The 21,004-nt window shown below is 34.9% G+C and overlaps 1 protein-coding gene across 1 annotated transcript; it reads right to left on the reverse strand.

Annotated features, from left to right (window-relative positions):
* Positions 1-4,921: 4,921 nt before the first annotated feature.
* On the reverse strand, positions 4,922-20,924 carry LOC127868730 (Golgi to ER traffic protein 4 homolog). The gene is made up of 8 exons (XM_052410755.1): positions 20,807-20,924; positions 18,117-18,195; positions 17,638-17,719; positions 13,901-14,056; positions 13,146-13,284; positions 9,092-9,232; positions 7,849-7,924; positions 4,922-6,030 (listed from the first exon to the last, which is right to left on the reverse strand). The coding sequence occupies exons 1-8, from the start codon at positions 20,905-20,907 to the stop codon at positions 5,821-5,823; spliced, it is 984 nt and encodes a 327-aa protein (XP_052266715.1). The 5' UTR covers positions 20,908-20,924; the 3' UTR covers positions 4,922-5,820.
* Positions 20,925-21,004: the final 80 nt, after the last annotated feature.

The raw sequence follows: 21,004 nt of genomic DNA on the forward strand, positions 1-21,004 counted from the left end.
TGATAAGGTCGTGTCAGTCAAATCATTGACGGAGTATTTTATATTGTCAAGAGTTACGTGTTTCATAATGGGTGTGCTAACAGTGCTTGATAGTTTAATCTTTCGCAAAACGGTAACCTTAAACTGAAAACTCTGCAAATGAAATGTGACTTGGTTTAATGAAACAATAAAACAATGGTATTTCAATTTCTCCCAGTTTTATTTTTAAATGACTACAATTTATCTTATTAATTTATTATTAATATGAACCGAGGAAAGATATTGGTTGATTTGTAAATACAATCTATAAAAGGTGCTGCAAAACCCTTTTAGATATATCTGTTGGACTATTTTCCCGCCTATAAATAAATCTAATTATTGAAGGAAATTGATATTATTATACAACCATGTGCTATATTGAGCCACGTTATGCGAAAAGTGGTCCTAGGCCATATACGACCAGCTTAGCTCAGTCTGGTCAGAGCTGCTTTATGGCGGAAAGAGTAGCACCTGACAAGATTGCGCGAACACATATGGCATAAAATCCTTTTTTAAATGACGCGTCTCATATGGTTCGTAACACCCATGTCTTTACTCGTTTCGGTTGTTCCAAATGAACGTCCCAGAATACAACCACAGAATTGATATTCGCAACATCGGTCACGAAATAATAAGTAAAGATTAGATTGATCTTCCCATAGAAGATCCGAGTTGACAAAACCACAATTTAAAAGAAAATTAACTGGAGGGAAATAAATCATTACATCATGACAAGATAGTCATGGTTCTTTTATTCTGCATTTTTCATTGAAGTTCTCTCATATTCTATGAATTTATATTTGAATCCAACCATTATTTTCTGAGTTATTCAACACATACACACACAGACACGCAAACGGACTATGTAAAACTAAACAAACGGTAATAACTAAATAAATACTGATGAGAGAGTTGCAATTATTGTACTCTGCTTTTCCTCTTAATTAACGCCTTCTATCAATAGTGTCATTGAGATATCTTTAATTTAGAAGGAGCTAAGCTCTGAACATGAAAATCGACATTATGGCAATAACTCTGTAAATCCCAATAAGAAAGTTATGGTTCTTGCACTCTGCACTCCCCTTAATGCCCTTCATATTTTATTAAGTTTTATATTAATCACAGTATTACTTGCTAAGTTATGCTGTACCGAAGACATGGAACAATAAAGTTTCAGGAGCCCATTTGCTGCTTGAACTTTCTATTTAAAGTAACAAAAACATATCCAGAAAGTGATGATAAAAACTGTACACGTGTAAGAGCTGGAAGGCTACTTTCACATTTTTGTATGAACTTATGAAAACATACTACTTATGAGCAGAAGCCCAAAATTTCACGACTTTAGAAATAACGGGCGAAAAACTTTTTAAGTGCCTGTTGCAGATGGACTGGTCACTAAACGTTGCATTTATGCCTAAACAAAAAAGTTCAAGGAATTTGGTGAAGATTTAATAAACACTACAACTCGAACAGCGGAAACCAAAATTCGTACTTTGTTTACATGTGTTAATAAAGAGAAATAACTTTTGCCCTCGAGTGCCTACCAATTGTGTTCTGATAATGTCTCGTCAAAAACTGGCTTATGAAAAATAAAGAACTCCAAAAATGCTTATTAGAGCTGTGGTTCTCATACTAGGCACTTTCTCTTAATGTCCCCTATCAATAAAAAAGTTTCTCTGCAAAAGAAAATGGACTAAAGGGCAGTAAATCCTGATGAAAAGATATGGTTCTGGAGCTCTGCACTTCCCCTTAATGCCCTGTATCATGATATGAAGTTTTAGTTGAATCCCTTCGATAATTTCTGACCGATGCTTCTCACAAGAAGCAGGACATAACAAAAATGGAAGGATGGACGATGCAATTATATGCCTTACTTGAGTGACATAAACACATACACATAGTGTTGGTTCTTTTTATATTAACATTTGGCCATCAAACTCATCTAAAGTATTATAGTCCATGTAATTGTAATGTCTTGTCAACACAAATTTAAACAGCTAGCAGCCAATTTATGTCGCAGTTCATAACCTATGATCAGTTTATTTAAATAAAATATTTATACCGGTAGTCATGATAGTGCGCATTTAAGCTTTTTTGTAATTGTTACATTATGAATAATGATGAATGTACGGTCAATACAATCTGTAATATGGCCAAATTTAACTTCTAAGAGTGACCTTGACAATACATGATAAATGGCGAAGTTCTTATATGGACAAGCTGTATTTGGCTGTATTTGGCTCAAAGTTGACCCTTGTGATCTATGCCTTATGAGTTAGGGAGACAGGTTTTACACATTCTCTTAATGGTGGTTATGTGTGGAAAGTTATTGTAATGATGGATAACAAAGCTCCCAGCAAGCTGTAAATGCATGTAAGCATGGACCTGCAAGAGACCTTGACTTCAGAAATACGGAGATTGGGTTTCACGCCAGTTTTAGCAAGTTGTTTTAAAATTGCATGATTATTGATTGCGTGCAGAAAAAGTTCAAAGGGACACAAACACTCCATTATTGTGACGGTTTTATCAAGCTTTGAGCTTGCATGCTTAATAAAAGAGCATAACCAATTTATGTTACAAGAGGGCAAAAGGTCCTTAGGTGCGAACCTACGACCCCAAGTAATTTAACTTATCTGAAAAGGTAGTGTTTACAAGGTTTTTAGCAATAGACTTGCTAGGAAAACTGCTTCCAACACCTGACAGCCATGTTTTTGACCAAACCACTTTCATTTTTTTCACTCGGCCCATACATAATCTGTTGTTAATGTTCTGAGCCAAGTTTTATGATGAGTGCCAAACATATTTTGTATGTGTACACATGGGTTTACTTAAGCCACAGAAGGTAAACTGCCCCGCCCCATAGTGGGCATGTTTTTCATTCAAAGGTTACCATTTACACTCATTCCAGAAATCATTACAACAAATTTTCAGGGAAAGATTCATGAAGACTTCTTAAGCTAGTGTACAAGCTGCCCCTATTATTTGACTGAGTTTATGACCCAACATGACCTTTTTCCTGACTCAATGAAAACATCATTGCATACAAATTCTCACCCAGTTTCATGAAGATTGGGCAATATATTGTACACAGTTTGCTTATTTGGCGAGATATCATTAGGACAAATGTTCTCAAAACTTTCATATGAAATTGGCAATAAATGTGGCCTCCACGGTGTTCACAAGCCTTTTCTTTACGTTGACCTATATACCTTGCTTTAGACCCCACATGACCCAGTTTCAAACTCTTCAAGATATCATAGGAATAAAAATACCCTTGTGGAGAAGCTGACCAAACTGCTGAAAACATTCTGCATGGACAGCCAACCACTGAAGAAAAATGTATGGCCCAAACCTTAGAGCAGCTTTAAAGACAGGTGGATGCTCTCCAAAAGACACGTTTTTTTCCTTTGACTTCAGGTTTAGTGCGATTGAGAAGAATGGTTTAACAAAGCTAAATATTTCCATTTTTTACTACGGATAGGAATTGAAACTTATGTACTACAACATTTTTTAGAAAACCAAAAGGTTTTTGACAACAAACTTAAAAACTTGGTTTATAGTTCTTTCATTATATGGTAAGTATTTATTTGTACAATAGCATGATAAGTTTTTGCACAGTGTAACCTTTAACTTCAATTGTGTGTAAATATGTTACACATGTCTATATAGTCTTTCTTATAATATGATTATAATGCTATGCCGACAATTGTTTATATTTCAATACTCTTAGCTACATTATCATGTGACCACATTCAACTGTTGCTATAAAAAATAATTCATGTGTAAAAGCATATACTATTATATGAGCATTTCCAAAACCAACACATTTTAAAGAATAGCACAGCCATCATTCAATTATATTATTTCCTTGAACAATGAAATCAGAACATAAAACTGTAACGCAGTTGTATTAATTGTATTATATCAGTCAATTGATCCACACCATGCATGCACGTACAATTGTCCTCAACGCCCAAAAGCTACAATTATTGGCTTCATTTCTAGCACTTAAAGAACAACATTTCTGAACATTTGTGTAAGTCATTGAACATAAAGAGGAGCCTAGTTTAACAAATATAATACCTAGGTGGCTAGGCCCTTAATATTGATCCATTTATAGTGTAATGTCTGTCATTTAACATGAATAAAACATTTATTTACTATCCACATTTGCTAGCTCGACCAATAATACAATGTACCATATTAGTATATGTTTGAAAAAAAGAACTCCAGAAAAGCCCATTTCATGAGCTTTTTATTATAAATTCATTTGATCAATGGTATAGGGTAACCACCAGCATTGTGTGTTTTGTTCAGGTATGTTAATCGACACATTGTTGTTGCTCTATCCAATATGATAAAGATATTCTTTCAATGGCACCGCAGACAGAGCAATAAATAAACAAGTAATAATATATAGAAGCTATACAATAGCTTTAGACATTCAACTTTCAAAAACAATATATCCTAAAACATAATTGTCAAAAATCAATTCCATATACATGTAACCCGTAAAAAATGGCTGATGACTACCATATATGAAAATTATTAGCTTTTTTTCACACTTTTTGTTGGCAAATATTAACAAGAGCTGTCAGAGGACAGCGCGCTCAACTTTTCGAGTGCTTGACAGTATAACGTAAGCCATCATGGGGAAATTGTTCATATTAATTTCCATAATTTATTAGACGATCTTTCAAAAATAAAAAAGGAAAAAAAAATTTTTTTTTGGGGGGGGGATTGGGGAAAAGGGGGGGGGGGGGGTGAGAGGGGGGTATAATGTGGGGTGTGGTAATAATGATGTTAAAAAAAAAAATCAGGGGGGGGGGTAGGGGGTGAGAGGGGGATATAATGTGGGGTGGGGTAATTTATAAGATGATGTTTACAAAAAAAATTGGGGGGGTTGGGGGGGGGAAGGGATTCTGGGTAGGGGCGGGGGGTATTGTTTGGGAGGAATCCATTGTGGTATTCAGGTAAGTGTTGTTTTGTCAATGCAATAATAAAATGTGATCATTAATAAAGAAGTTAATGCAATTTTGTTCAATTGTAAAAGGGGCCATAATTATGTCAAAATGCTTGATACAGTAGTCTGCTGTTGTTTATAGGTTGGGGTCATGTTGGTAAACAAGTATATGCAACATATAAAAGCAATATGTCAAAGGATATAGGAAATATTTAGGGTGGTACGCAAACTTTTACATAGATTTACCGGTATCAATAATATGCATATTCTAAGTATAAAAGGGGCAATAATTATGACAAAATGCTTGATAGAGTTGTCTGCTCTTGTTTATAGGTTGGGGGTGATGTTGGTAAACAAGTATGCAAAATATGAAAGCAATATGTCAAGGGACAATCAAAATAATTGGGGTAGTACGAAAACATTGACATTTGCTGCATATTCTAAGTGGAAAAGAGGCCATAATTATGACAAAATGCTTGATAGAGTTGTCTGCTCTTGTTTATAGGTTGGGGTCATGTTGGTAATCAAGTCTGCAAAATATGAAAGCAATATGTCAAGGGACAAAGAAAATATTTGGGGTAGTACGAAAACTTAAACATTTGCACGCTAACGCTAACGCAGACGCCGGGTCGAGTAGGATAGCTCCACAATATATATTTTATATATAATAGTCGAGCTAAAAAGTAACGAGATATTTTGCCATAAAAAATAGTGTTTTTCTGTGGATATTTATTAAAGTCAAAAACCTTGATATTTTAAGCATTTTTTAGTAAGTAAATCAAAATTTTAGCAGATATAAATAGCAAACAATAATTGCTTCTATTTTGCTTGCTGCCTTCCTAGTCCAACTCCACTGGGGTCATGCTCTTTTGCTCAGTGCTGGGAGTGTGGGGCGTGAGAACAGGGGTGTGGCTGGTGGTCCCTGAAGGGCTCATGTTGTCCCCATCTTCCCCTAATAGACTGTGTATCAAGTTGCCAAGAAAACCACCCTGAGACTGAGACTTGGGAGGCGGTACTCCGAAAAATATCTGGCCAATCTTGTCTAAGTACTGAAATAATACAAACATTTTAATGTATACTTGTGTATAAAGTGGTCAAAATGAGGTCAGGTGATTCATACAAGTATCAACTCTTTGTAGAAAGCATTATTGTTATGTGTCATTTTGCATAACCTATACCTGACAGACAGACTGAAAAAGGAATGTGAAAGGCCAATCCCTATATGCTTTTCAGCATCTGTAAATACTGGGGGCATAACAATTTGTATTATGCTACTTGCTGTTAATTCAATGCCATATTTACTTACTAGCCAGACTTTTTCAGGATATTACTAGTATGTCGTCATTACACAGCATTGTGTTGTATGACATTTAATGCACCACATTCAGATTACAAATTATGTTAAACGAATAAGAGTGTATATAATAATAGATGCCTGTCTGTAACATGTTAAGCCCACTGTAAACAATGCTTGTTATTATTTAACAAGCTGAATCTTGCACATATTTGACTTGTAGACTTGAGTGTAACCTTGACCATTCACCAAGGTGTCACACAACTTCTTCAAAAGATAGTCATTGTTGGTGTATTATTTGAATACTGTATGATGAATGATGAAGTAACAATTTGGAAAGCTGTTTTATACCCATCTAATGACTTTGAGCTGTATGTTTGAACTTGACCATTGAAGTAATGAGGATGTTGTTACACATGACACACAAAGTCTCATCAAGAACATTTGTTGTAATTAATTTCAATAGTAAATCATGAATGATGAAGTTGGCCAAATTAAACCTTTGATCTTGAAAATTGACCTTGATCTTTTGAGTTAGAGGCTGATTTAACATGGGACCCTGTGCTTTGTTATATTAGACATTTGTGGTAAGCTATTTTAAAATTTTAAAATTGCAAGATAAATGAAATTGTAACAGAAGACTTAACAAGAGCACTGCATAACAGGTGCCACGCTTGGTTGCGGGTGCAGTTTTTAATTTTTAATAAATGAAAGCTTGTCAGATTTTTTTTTGAAGCACTTTGATTTTAGTGCCAATGATCAAAACCTTGACAAAATGTTAAGGTTTTAGCACGATGCGGACGACGAAGGACACGACACGACGAGCTGGCTATGACAATACCTCGGGGTTTCTCCAAAAACAGCCGCGCTAAAAATGATGCTTTTTATTTTTACCCTGTTATAGATCCTGAATTAGACTACTTTAATTACAAATCTGTTAATAACCCTAGGATGATCCTGTAGTTTATTTCAATTAAAAAACAACAAATATGTATGTAGGAAAACATCATGCACCAGCTTTAAATTATGTGTTTTATATTAAAACCTTTTTAACACCTGTATAGTAAAACTGAGACATTTTCACTTTACTTTGCTAAATGCTCTTAATACCGGTAACTTTTATTATAAATTTTATAAGTACTGAACACGCATCAAGAACATTTTTTAAATTACCTTTTTTACAACTTATTGCAGAATGCATTTGTTTGCAGTCTTGTAACAAAATGTTTTGGAATGTACAAAAAACACTTGTTTTTCTATTTTTCTCTAATTCAGTTACACAAGGATTCCTGGTCTCATTAGCGGACAGCCTAGCTCCTGGCCGGACTTGTCATCCTGCAAGCTGGTCTGGAGCTAAGCTGGCTGCATATGGCCATTGTTCATGATGCAGCTCACTTTGTCCTTTATATCATAGTCAAATGTGTAAATCATGGACCAATTATGAATGGAGATATGGACACATGTTGTTATCCAATTGAGCACACATTACATCAAGTCTATACTCTACTGAATATACCACAAAAACTGAGATTAACTTCACTGTTACCAATGTTACCTCATGTAGTATACACACCTCTCTATATGAAGGGTCTCTGCTTATAGAAGTCTGGTATTTTTCACATAGAACTACAAACACAGCTAGCTTACCACTGGAAAAGATTATAAAAAATTACTTAAACTCACTTGAAAACTCATATACTCTCCCTTTCAATAAAGCAAAGAACGCATTTAAATTTGACATTCAGATTCTTTTATTGCAGTGTAAGTATCAGAAATAATGAGAAATATATGTAACTGATCAGAGCTCCAGATAAGGGTCGTATTTTCGTAATTACGAATTATTTTCAAGTCCGTTACGTATTTATTTTAAAATCTTGTCGTACCATTAAGAATTACAAAATCAAGTTACGAATATTATTTTTACATCGGTTCGTATCGATTTTTATTGAGTTCTTTTCGCGTATTAAAGATCTTTGCGATGCTTATATAGAATGGTTATCGGGTTTGTTTAACAAAGCGCATTTTTTCCAATAAAAGCGGCGTATTCAGTCTATCTGTCAAAAAACAATGGCGGCGCCCAGAGAGCGTCCTAAAAAACTGCAAAGCGTCCAAAAACACGCTTTTAACATATTGTACGCAAAGTGAGCCGAAGTTAAATGTTTAGAAAGACATTATAGAAAAGATCTTATACGATGTTGTATGTTCAGTTGCCAACACAGTAGGAAAAGCTAAACAAAAAACCAACACGACGGGTCCAAACTTAAACACACAAAAAAACATTGAACGAGTGGAAGGGACAAGTCCCGTGGCTAATCGTTGAAAAGATTGAAGGGGAGACCCATTTTAATTGTGAAATATGTAAAAATTCATCTAAGGCATGCAATCTAAGCACAGTTTGGGCATATGAAGGTTTTTGAAAAATAAAATTGTATAATACTGAAAAGACACTGTTGAACTCGTATATATAAAGTTGCTAGTATGTTTATTTTGATTTTTTGCACGAAAATAACCATTATTATTTATTTTTAGGTCATTTAGAAAAAATAAGAATTATTTTCCAAAACTTAGTAGTAACGTTAAGAATAAAATTTCAGAGTTAAGAATTCTTTTTCAAAATCTGGTAGTAATTTAAGAATTTCACAAAACCTTATCTGGAGCTCTGACTGATATCACATTGAAAAGAGCTAACATCAGACATAGTATTCAAGCAGGAATCCACAGCACAATGTAAACACTAGGTTTTTACATTGCACTATTATATATTATTGAATACCATGTGCTTAAGTTATAAATATGATAAGCACAGACAGGCATACCTTTCTAGAGCTAAGAGAAGAAACCAAATAAAGTTAAGGAGAGGCTGTATGTATGGAGGGCCGCGCTCTACATCAGGGTGTTGCTTTGTGTAGACTGTGAATACAACCATCGCTGTGTCTTTATTTTGTAGGCACAAAAATCTGCAAAAATAAATTCTTTAAGAATACAATAATTAAGAAAGTTTAATAATAAAATGTAAGTCATTAAAATAAATAAAATTGAAATAATTACATACAAGAGTTCCGCGGTCGGAGATGACCGCATTGAAGCCGGATTTTTGATTTAAATGACAGGAAAGTACCTTTCGTGTTTTTGTCAATGCAATACTTAAATTACTGAAATATTGTTCAAAGGTCAAAATGAAATGTAAGTACTTTTCAAGGCATGAGCAAACCTTGTGTTATGTTTTGAATGCATGCATATACATGAACAACAATAACATTTAAGGTCACAAATATGAACTTGAATTGACAATTAGGAAAGTTTGATCTCAATTTTTTTATTAGCAAATTAGTAACATATTGTTTGAAGTTTCCATCAATTTCATTATCAAATGTAAGAAAATAACCTTGACCTTCAAATGAATGACCTTGAAATGTCCAGTGGTTACTTACTAGTTCTGGCCAACCTTCATGTCAAGTTTCAAGACTCTAGGTCCAAGCATACCAAAGTTATAACAACTTTAACATTTTTACATTCAAGGTCACAGTGACCTTGACCTTCAAATGAATGACCTTGAAATGTCCAGTGGTTACTTACTAGTTCTGGCCAACCTTCATGTCAAGTTTCAAGACTCTAGGTCCAAGCATACCAAAGTTATAACAACTTTAACATTTTTATATTGAAGGTCACAGTGACCTTCACCTTCAAATGAATGACCTTGAAATGACCAGTGGTCATCTGTTAATCCTGGCCAACCTTCATGTCAAGTTTGAAGACTCTAGGTCCAAGCATACCAAAGTTATACCATGAAATAAGAACTTTAACATTTTTACATTCAAGGTCACAGTGACCTTGACCTTCAAATGAATGACCTTGAAATGACCAGTGGTTACTAACTAGTTATGGCCAACCTTCATGTCAAGTTTCAAGACTCTAGGTCCAAGCATACCAAAGTTATAACAACTTTAACATTTTTTATATTGAAGGTCACAGTGACCTTGACCTTCAAATGAATGACCTTGAAATGACCAGTGGTCATCTGTTAATCCTGGCCAACCTTCATGTCAAGTTTGAAGACTCTAGGTCCAAGCATACCAAAGTTATACCATGAAATAAGAACTTTAACATTTTCGAGCACGCCGCCACCCCCGCCCGCCCGCCCGCCCGCCCGCCCGACAACATCAATCTATAAGCCGAGATTTTTTCGAAAAAAATCCGGCTAAAAATTGAATGTTTTCTTCCTGCAGTAAATATTAACAAGTATTTTCTAAGAAACAAATGCTCTTACTTGGCTCATGTGGACAGTAATGAGACATAAGCTACATGTATGACAAGTTTAAATGTTTATCTGCAAAAACCTTAATGACTTCAGCAACCTTTTCAGGTAACATGTTTACCTGTAAGATACATTGAGATCATTTCTGAAAATGTGTTGTTGTTACTACATATACTGATTTTATTTGATCTTAAGCCATACTTCAGCTTGCCACAGTAGTGACTAATTTCCCAGATGCCTGATGTAGTTATACTGGGAAGAGGACAGTTGTAACCCCATAGGCATTTTTTGTATTAGGTTTGTAGAGAACCATGATGCAATGTAACATGCCTTTTATTAACTTTGTTGGCTTTGTTGTTAGGACTTTTTTCGGCGTAGCTGTTTAACGTCACTTTTGACTTTAGATGACCTTCATTCATGATAGATCCAAAATGAATAAACCCGAATTGTTCATTGGCTAATAATACAACAAGAGGCCTTATGAGGGCCTGAATCGCTCTACTGGCTGGAATCAATAGGGCTCAAGCCCATGATAGTATGAACAATCTGAGTAAGTTTTAAAAAAACAGACCCAAAATGGGAAAATCATCGCATAAACAAGAAGAAACCTAAAATTTAAACTTAAAATGGCTCCTTTTCAACAATAAGTTGGACAAATTTTCTTCACTCTCAATGGGGTTCTGGCCCTTGATGATATAAAACATCCCTTGAAGTTTCAAAAGGATAGAACTTTATATGTAAACAAACAAGATATGTGTTTGTCGGAAACACTTTGTCCCCTTCTGTGCCGCTTTGATTTTTTTTTTTGACCTTTGACCTTGAAGGATGACCTTGACCTTTCACCACTCAAAATGTGCAGCTCCATGAGATACACATGCATGCCAAATATGACGTAGCTATCTTCAATATTGCAAAAGTTATGGCAAAATGTTAAAGATTTTCATTTTTTTCTCAAATTCAAGGGGAGATAATTCGTGACTTATTACTCCGATAATGCTCATTTTCAATAGGGTTTGACACATCATTCAGATAAAGACACTGTGCAAGTTGGGAAATGATTGGATGAAATCTGTGGACTTTATTGCGTAAACAAGCCTTATTTCACAATTTTCTCAAATTCAAGGGGAGATAATTCTGGACTTTTTACTCTGATGTAACCCATTTTCAATAGGGTTCGAGTCCTCATTAATATCAACACACTGAACAAGTTTGAAAAGAATCAGATGAAAAATGTGGACTTTATTGGATAAACAAGAGAAAGTCTAACGCACACACAGACAGACAGACACCATGCCATCCCATAAGCTCTTCTGGCCTATGGCCAGTAGAGCTAAAAATCAAAGTAAACATTGGTAGTCTGGTTCCCAGACTAAAACATTAGATGCATATCATTTGAACTGAAAATGAAATATGAATATATCGTAAATTACATGTAAATTACAATAAATTAAAAACTGTCATGATACAAAACATCCTCTAAACATTACATCAAAACGTTTCTCCTTAGTTTACGAAGCAGTATAGCATTAATCACATGTCTGTACAATTAAAAGAATCTATTGTTTACATTCCGTAGTGGCCACACTAAACACTACAAAAACAGGCTAGATTGCACTTTACCGGTACGCAGTTGTTTACCACTATCGACAAAGCGGGGGTTTGGGGCGGTAGCCAGCGATACTAAGGAAATATAAAGGTGTTGGAAATATATCTGTTTTGATTTATTATAATCCATATTTGCGTTTATTAGTGTAAATATGTCTCTTTGTACTTTGCTTTGTACATTTTTTATATTAAGTTCTGTTTTTCTGCAAAAAATTCATATCACTATGATGCTTGCAATATTGAATCTTTTGTGTTTACATTCTACTAACATCTGTACACATTATAACACATTATCTTTTATTTCATTTCAACATTATGTTCATAGTTTTTCAGTGGTGAATATGTTTTCTTTTCGTATTGAAACTAATGAATAAATCATTTAATTATGAAAACCTAGTCATTACAATACTTATTGACAATAAAACATACAATTTCACCTCTTCTTGTTCTTTATTTTTATTTTTTTAATACATGAAAATATATTATCTTATTATCACTCACTACCTTCATTAAAATACATGGTCGCTTCATTCCATCTCCTTTCACTGGTCGCAAACATAACAACATCAACGCCGTATATCTTTTGAAAGATATTTCTTGTTTAACTTTTGCTATGTAAGTCTCTCTCAATTAACTTAAGTATGACAGATGTGGAGGTTTAGTTTCAAAGATGCATATTGTGCAAATTAAGTCTTTAGTAATACTTATATTTTTTTAGGAATTGTAAAATGAAAACGTGGAAACATTTGTAAAGTTTAAAATGGGACAATGAAAATCGCACAGCCACAATTTTTTAGTATAAGAAACAATCCTAGCATGTGCAAAGAACAATATTAGTAAGTTTGAATTTTGTCACCGAAAAGCATAAAATCACTCGGGACAAATATGTGCCTACGGACAGACACATGGACTGACAGACACATGAACAGACGTCCATAGAGATTCCAGTACACCCCCCTTTTCTGCCTTTTTTTGTTATATTGTGGGTATAAATAAGCCTTATCACTTACTGCAGAACTGTTTGAGCAATGAAAAGATCTGCTTCAGAAGGATATCCAAGAGTAGTGTGGTATTCTATCAACATTGCTGCCAGGTTGTTGCCATCAGAGGAATGAAGATAATGATATCTGGCCTGAATATAATTTTTCTCTGCAAAATACAATTACACTTTACATGTTTATATTACTGTTAGGCATAAACAAACAAGTAAATATTTAAAAAATACTTAGTTAATTTTTTCAATACAAATTCTGTATCAACAATATAATACGACTTAAAATGACTGCATTATCATATAAATATTTACACAACTTCAAAACTTCAATAGTATTTGTATTTATAAGCTATGAAATTTGGATGGATTCAAATAGTAAAACACAAGAAATAAGTTCCTCTCAAAGGCAGCATGCCACATTTCAATTTAAAAATAATGGATTTTCCTCCAGAAAATCGTTCAGTTCTACTGAATATTTATACATGAAGTAACTCTGCAATCAGAACATTCCATGTTTTAAGGTACAGCCTAAGTTGTGTTTCTAGAGCCACACCATGAAACAGTTACAGATTTACATGCAATATTACCTTGCCTTAAGACAATGTCACATTTTAAGCATATAAGACGATTTTTTAACTCAAGCCAAACAGCTAAAATATAAAGGATTTAGAATTCTATTGCAGATTTAGAGTCAGAGAAACCTTGCTGAAAGTGTATAAGCCATGACAAAAAGTGAAACTGTTACAAATGTACATGAATAGCAAGTGCTACCTTGCCAGAAGAGCAGTCCACACTTCTTGTGGAGCTCGGGATGTCCAGCCTTGCAGCGTGGCTCCACATTGATGGTCCAGCGGAGGGCAGAGTTCAGGTACTGGTGTCGGTCCAGGTTAGGATCCTCCATCACACGCAGCAGCTCTACCACCTTGTCTGTAACAGCACGGAACACAGTGAGTTACAATTGGATGGTTATACTGCGCTCTCTTTTACAACATTAGTTTAGCTTTAACTTATTTGGTTTAGGTTAACTTCATCAAAAGCTTTAAGGGATTTTTCACAAATTTTGGCTTTTTTTTAAAGTGTCAGTAAAACCTTTTATTGCCAGATTTTTACCATGGAGAGCTTTGTTGTAATTAAAGTATAGAATTTTACTAAGACCAGTGTCTTAATTATTAAAAGACTATCGATATTATCACTTGACCATCCTGACAGTTATATTTTAAAAGGCATTCTATACTTAATACAAGTGATCAAATTTAACAAAATTAATGGCAAACAATTGAAAATTATTGAATTGTTTTGTATTTGTAACACTATAATTTTAGCCATTTCAAATAATGATTATTCATAAACAGAGCTGAGATTTCAGTATGAGTCAACGTCATTAGTGGTTTTATGCTCCCTGATTAACAGTGTTCTTTTGACATTGTGACAAAAAGTAGGAAATTCTAATTAAGACAATACGTTTACAAGTCCCTTTAAGGGTTATTGAGATACTATTGCACCATGGGAATCGAGAAGATGTTAAGAATGCTCCTAGAGTAGTTACTGAACATGGTACATCATGTTTGCTAGTAATCAATGGTCCCAGAGTGGTAACTGAACATGGTACATCATGTTTGCTAGTAAACAATGCTCCCAGTGATGACTGAACATGGACATCACGTTTGCTAGGAAACAATGGTCTCAGAGTGGTGACTGAACATGGACATCACGTTTGCTAGGAATCAATGCTCACAGAGTTGTGACTGAACATGGTACATCATGTTTGCTAGGAATCAATGCACACAGAGTAGTGACTGAACATGGTACATCATGTTTGCTAGGAATCGATGCTCCCAGAGTAGTGAGTGAACATGGTACATCATGTTTGCTGGGAATCAATGCTCCCAGAGCAGTGCTTTCCACAGGAGTTTTGTCAGGCGCCCCGGGGCTGCTAGGGGTGGTTCGGGAGGGGTGTCCCCATCCCGACGTTGATTTTTTTTAAATTTAACGTGTCAATTCACGTTCTGTGGTGCGTTATAACTTAAAGAAAAACAGCGTCAAAAGACGTCATTTGGTGCGCTATGGCTCTTCAAAAAAATCCCCCAGTCATTTAAAAATATATATTTTTTTATATTGTTTAATTGTTTTAAAACTTTCCCGCACAAATAGAAAAATCCCGACTCGAACGATTTCCCAATACATCCGTTTCAACCAGACTCTATTACTGTATACTTACTACTTTTTAAGTTTCTATTTATTACCCGATAATCCCGTTTATTCCGTTTTTATAAATCACTTTCTGGTATTCCGTTCTGGTAAATATTTACGATAAAAGCTCTCAATTATTTCTTTAACACAAACCTTGCCATTTTTTAAGTGACTATTTATAGATTTGATGAAATATTGCCTCGGAATATGCGTCAATCCCCTGACCTGTTGTGTGCTTGTTAAAACGCTCAATACACGCACGCTTTTGTATGCAAATGACGCGACGTTGTACATACTGCATAATTTTCGCGCTCTTTTTAATTGAGAAAAAGATTCGACACAAAATAAATTTGCACTGCTATTTTGAAGCAAAAATATTTAACGTTGTGGTAACATTTACATTCGGAAGTGTGTTTCGGATTAAAAATGCGTTAACATCGACTTACGGGAATGGGTTTCGGATTACAAATTTAATTATTCCCATTTGAGATTTCAACAAATATTAACCGTTGCGTTATAAATTCATCGATAATTTGTTTAAACACTTTATGAGTTGAATAAATGTTTTGACGACTTATGCATGAAATTCAGGTTGTCCACGAGGATCACGGACGGTTGCCATCATCAGTCTTCTAACTATCGATTATCGGACGAAACATTTACAAGTGTGCGTAATTAATTCAACGAAAATTTGTTAAAGCAGATTACATGTCGAATAAATGTCAGAAATACGAGGTGAATCAGTTCTATAAATGGACATGATGAAATATACATGTACTGGAATTAAATTGTCATCACATAGTTGTAACCGGGAGTCATTTGCACAACTTACTCGCTATAATAATTAATTGTTTACCACTTGCAATTAATTTCTCGTATTAATTATGAGTCATAGGTAACACTTGTTTACAGTAAAAAGGTGTGATGATGATGCCCGAAACCGTCTTTAATGTACTGTACTGTACTAATAACCGGTTTTATTTTACATAAATGGTACAACGTCTTGCTAATCAAGCTGCGATAAACTCTTACTTCATGCCCGACGTCAATCAAAAATAATGGTCGATAGTTAACCCCGCCCTCATAAGCATTTGCGTAACCGATTGGACGATGAACTTCACAGTTTGACGACTGGAAAGTTACCAGATACATCCTTGTCAGCATTTAAATGACTGTGTAATGTGGCTAGAATAATTGATACGCGAGTCATGCTATTCTCTTATCAGTGGATTATCCATTGCCCCATGTGGTGTTTATGGCGATTACTTGTGAAAGTAGGTACCGAGTGCTCTTTTAAAACAGGGAATATTGAAACACTGATAGAGAAACCGTGATTTTTTTTTGGACAATCTCCACTTTCTTTTACTAAAAAATACACTGATCGGAAAATTTCAAGCGCCCTGGGGACTCTGATTTCGAAATTCAAGCTTAAATGGCCTGGGGAAAACCCTGCAGAGTAGTGACTTAACATGGTACGTCATGTTTGCTAGGAATCAATGCTCCCAGAGTAGTGACTGAACATGGTACATCACGTTTGCTAGGAATCAATGCTCCCAGAGAAGTGACTGAACACGGTACATCACTTTTGCTAGGAATCAATGCTCCCAGAGTATGACTGAACACGGTACATCACTTTTGCTAGGAATCAATGCTCCCAGAGTATGACTGAACACGGTACATCATGTTTGCTAGGAATCAATGGTCCCAGAGGAGTGACTGAACACAGTATATCACTTTTGCTAGGAATCAATGCTCCCAGAGTATGACTGAACACGGTACATCATGTTTGCTAGGAATCAATGGTCCCAGAGGAGTGACTGAACACAGTATATCACGTTTGCTAGGAATCAATGCTCCCAGAGTATTGACTGAACATGGTAAATCATTTTTGCTAGGAATTAATGGTCCTAAAGTGATGTCTGAACATGGTACATCATGTTTGCTAGGAATCAATGCTCCCAGAGTAGTGACTGAACATGGTACATCACGTTTGCTAGGAATCAATGCTCACAGAGTAGCGACTGAACATGGTACATCACGTTTTCTAGGAATCAATGCTCACAGAGTAGTGACTGAACATTGTACATCATGTTTGCTAGGAATCAAAGCTCCCTGAGTAGTGACTGAACATGGTACATCATGTTTGCTAGGAATCAATGCTCCCAGAGTGACGACTTAATTTGTTACCAAGACGATTGATGGAAAACACCATACCTTTCTCTCCTTCATCTTTCTATTGTGTCCTGAAAGACTTATTTTAAATTGTGTGACCCAATGACCAGACAACATAACAGAGCTTGAGCAATACTATATAATACCTGTGTGACCTTCTGTGACAGGCTCCTTAGCAGTATTCAAGACATCCACCATGAGAAGAGCCAGGTCAGAACCACTTTCATACTGAAACACATCGGAATATTGTCAATAAACACACATGCACAAAGTTTACTAGCTAGACTAGCAGAAAACAGTGAAACATAATGAATTTACTCCGGTATGAAGACACAATTACCAAGCTTTTGCATTAGTAATAAAATCCTTTTGTGACTTATAAACTAATGTGAACTCGTCTTTGTAATACAAAAATTGACAAAATGGAAATGCATGGATAAATTAAGCACCCAATCATTTGAGCCATTTCCTATTATCCAAGTGCATTATGAATTTATTTTGTAAACAGGACAAACTGTTCACAGATACAAATCACTACTGCATAACAAGAGTGCTGGGTCTACAGAAACAATGGAAAACTTATTACACAAAATATAAATTTACCTTAAGTTATCACATCAATTACCTGTTTGTGCTTAAGGAGGGTTAATGCACCATTATACAGCAGATCTATTGCCTCAGCATATTTTTTAGCTGTGCTATACCTACAAATATGAAAAATACATGTGACCGGGAATAACATGGAAGGTATAACAAAATAAATTGATTTTGTGCTAACAAAAAAATTACTTTATCTAAATACAATGTGTAATATATTTCTAAATGTGCTTTATCCAAAAACAGGACAAACATACTTTCTTCACCAGATGTATATCACTTAAATACATTTTATACTAATAGTCATGCTTTTACAAGAGAAATAGTTGTTGAGAGAAAGGCCCCTTCTGCAAAAAAATTCTTTAAAATGATGCAATTTCTTGAAATTTCAAATTCACTTAAGGAAATTGTTTCCCCTTTCTCAGTTTTGTCGAAAACATTTCCCTCAAAATGGAAGGCCAGACACTTTCCCAAATCAAGAAAGATAGCCCCAAGTGATTTATGGAAAAAGGTTACAAAAAATGGCTGTACTGTATCGCATAAACACTTTTACAAAGACAAACAATAGACTGTCTTTTTTCATCAATTTGTTTTCAATAAATAGTCACGTACAGCCATTTCGAGCAAACAAATCACATTTAATTGTAATTATGTTGTATTAAACTATGAAAAGAAACTAGCCAGTTAATATGTAACTTTAAAAGAGGTTAATTTCATAGGAATATGGAAATTACAGCCAGAATTATCAGTTTTCAGTTGTGCACACCTGTGTCCAAGTAAAGTTTAGCTTTTTTGAATGAAAGGTTTTGTTTTACAGTACAGCCAACGCAGAACAAACATATTTCGCGATCCGCTGCGTCAAGGCGCAACGAGTCGATGCCAAGTCGACTGTTGAAGCCGCGTCAGTTTGCGGCAGCACGTCACATTTGGCTGCGATGCTTTGCATCTGTCTGCCGAAGCAAGAAGCAATTTGCAACATGACGCCGAGTCGATGCGGATCATAAAATAAAAATCTTTCTAAAATGATAAGTGAGTCAATAAATTCTAAAAGAATAATTATAATAATATCTAAAATCATAATTAATTTAATGCATCTATTACTGCATACTTACTATTTTTCCCGTCGCTACTCATTACCCGATAGTCCCATATATTCCAGTTTAAAAGCAATTTCTGGTAAATATTTACGATAAAAGTTCTCATGAATTTCAAAAAATACAAACATACGCCATTTTTCTTAAGTGTCAAATAAATTTTGGCATTTGTTTCTATTTAAAGATGTGATGAAATAACGTCCAATTGGGGCAGGTTTTTTCCCACTGAACAAGCGTAAATGGCCTGACGTGATGTTCATGTTTTTATACAACAAAAAATACACCCACGCTTTCCATGCGACGTTCTACATGTCTGCATAATTTTCGCGCGCTTTTTATAGAGACAAAGTATAAAGCACTGTTTATTTGACGCTAGAATTTAATTGTTAATGTTGCGTTAGCATTAAAATTCGGAAGAGTGTTTCGGATTACAAATTGAATAATGCTAATTTGAGAATCCAACGAAACATTTACAGTTGTGCATTATTAGTTCAACGATAATTTGTTACGGCGCATTACGTGTCGAATATATTTGAGGACGTGATATTATATAAATAGTCTATAAAGCATCATATAAAAATCATATCCGCTAATTAAAACATGAAAATAAAAACTATGAAAGTAGCGAAAATCAAGGTTTCGACGCTGAATAAATGTACATGTAGGTGTATATTTTTGCACTTGATCCGCCTCGTACGTATGCAGCGGATTTATGCCGCTAAAGTACGAGCGGTTAATACAGACTCGGCGTAGTTGCGTGGATCGATGTCGAGTGCCTCGACAATACGCCGCGTGAACACAAGACGCGGCGGCTGAGTACTCATTTTCTGGCCGTGGCGTAAGCAAGGATGATGTTTGTTCCGCATTGGCTGTACTGTATATGCCGCTTATTTTTCAATAAAATGTAAAAATATTTTAAAAACAAAATGAGCAAGAGTTTTGTTTTTCCATAAAGTTACTATTTTTAGAACAAGCACATGCGCAAAGTTACAAATCTAAACAACCAAACAGAAGGGCCGATACTATGAGAGGGTTGGTACATGAAACAGATTACTAAAATGAGCTAAGTATAGTAAGTATTTTGTCAAAACATTACCGATTTAAATGCAGTTTTTGTTGTAATGTCCAAAAATAGACATTTAACTATATATTGACATATAACACATGCATGTTTGTGTATTCGTTCACTTCCAAAATTCCAATGTTATCATTAAGAGGGCCGATACAATGGATAGACATGCTATGGTGTTGAGCAGGAAATTTGACAGTTGTATCCCTTGTATACTGTCTGTTATAATATATACCGGTAGAGCATTTTTCTTTAAGATCCCTGTGAACAATATGATAGATATAAGGAGACCACAATGTGAAGATTTGTACGATCGCTTTTCTTTTAAATACATACATTACTGTTTTGTGTGTGTATAATTAACTTCTTTACCGGGAATCTAAAAAGTCTTCTTACTGTTGATACAAGAACAAAGTATTCAGAGAGAAACGGGTATGCATTGCATGGTATGAAAGACAAAAATGCCAACAGCGTGTCATGTCAACATTTGATTAATAATGCATGTGAAGCAGAAATATTGTGTTATTAATTTAATGATATAACAATTTTCAAAACCTGAAATAAAGGGTTCGAAACATTTGATGGGCTTCGTAATAATCTCCAGAATCTATGCATTTTTGACATTTTGCTAGAACTCTCTGTGTACCGTCTGCCATTTTTTACCGGAAATAGTTTGTTTTTTTTTATTTAAAAAAACGAAATACAAAACCCAACTTTATTTTCCAAGGCATTCAATGAACCAAACTGTATGTT

The sequence above is a fragment of the Dreissena polymorpha genome, chromosome 2 (assembly GCF_020536995.1).
Source record: "Dreissena polymorpha isolate Duluth1 chromosome 2, UMN_Dpol_1.0, whole genome shotgun sequence".
Taxonomy (NCBI): domain Eukaryota; kingdom Metazoa; phylum Mollusca; class Bivalvia; order Myida; family Dreissenidae; genus Dreissena; species Dreissena polymorpha.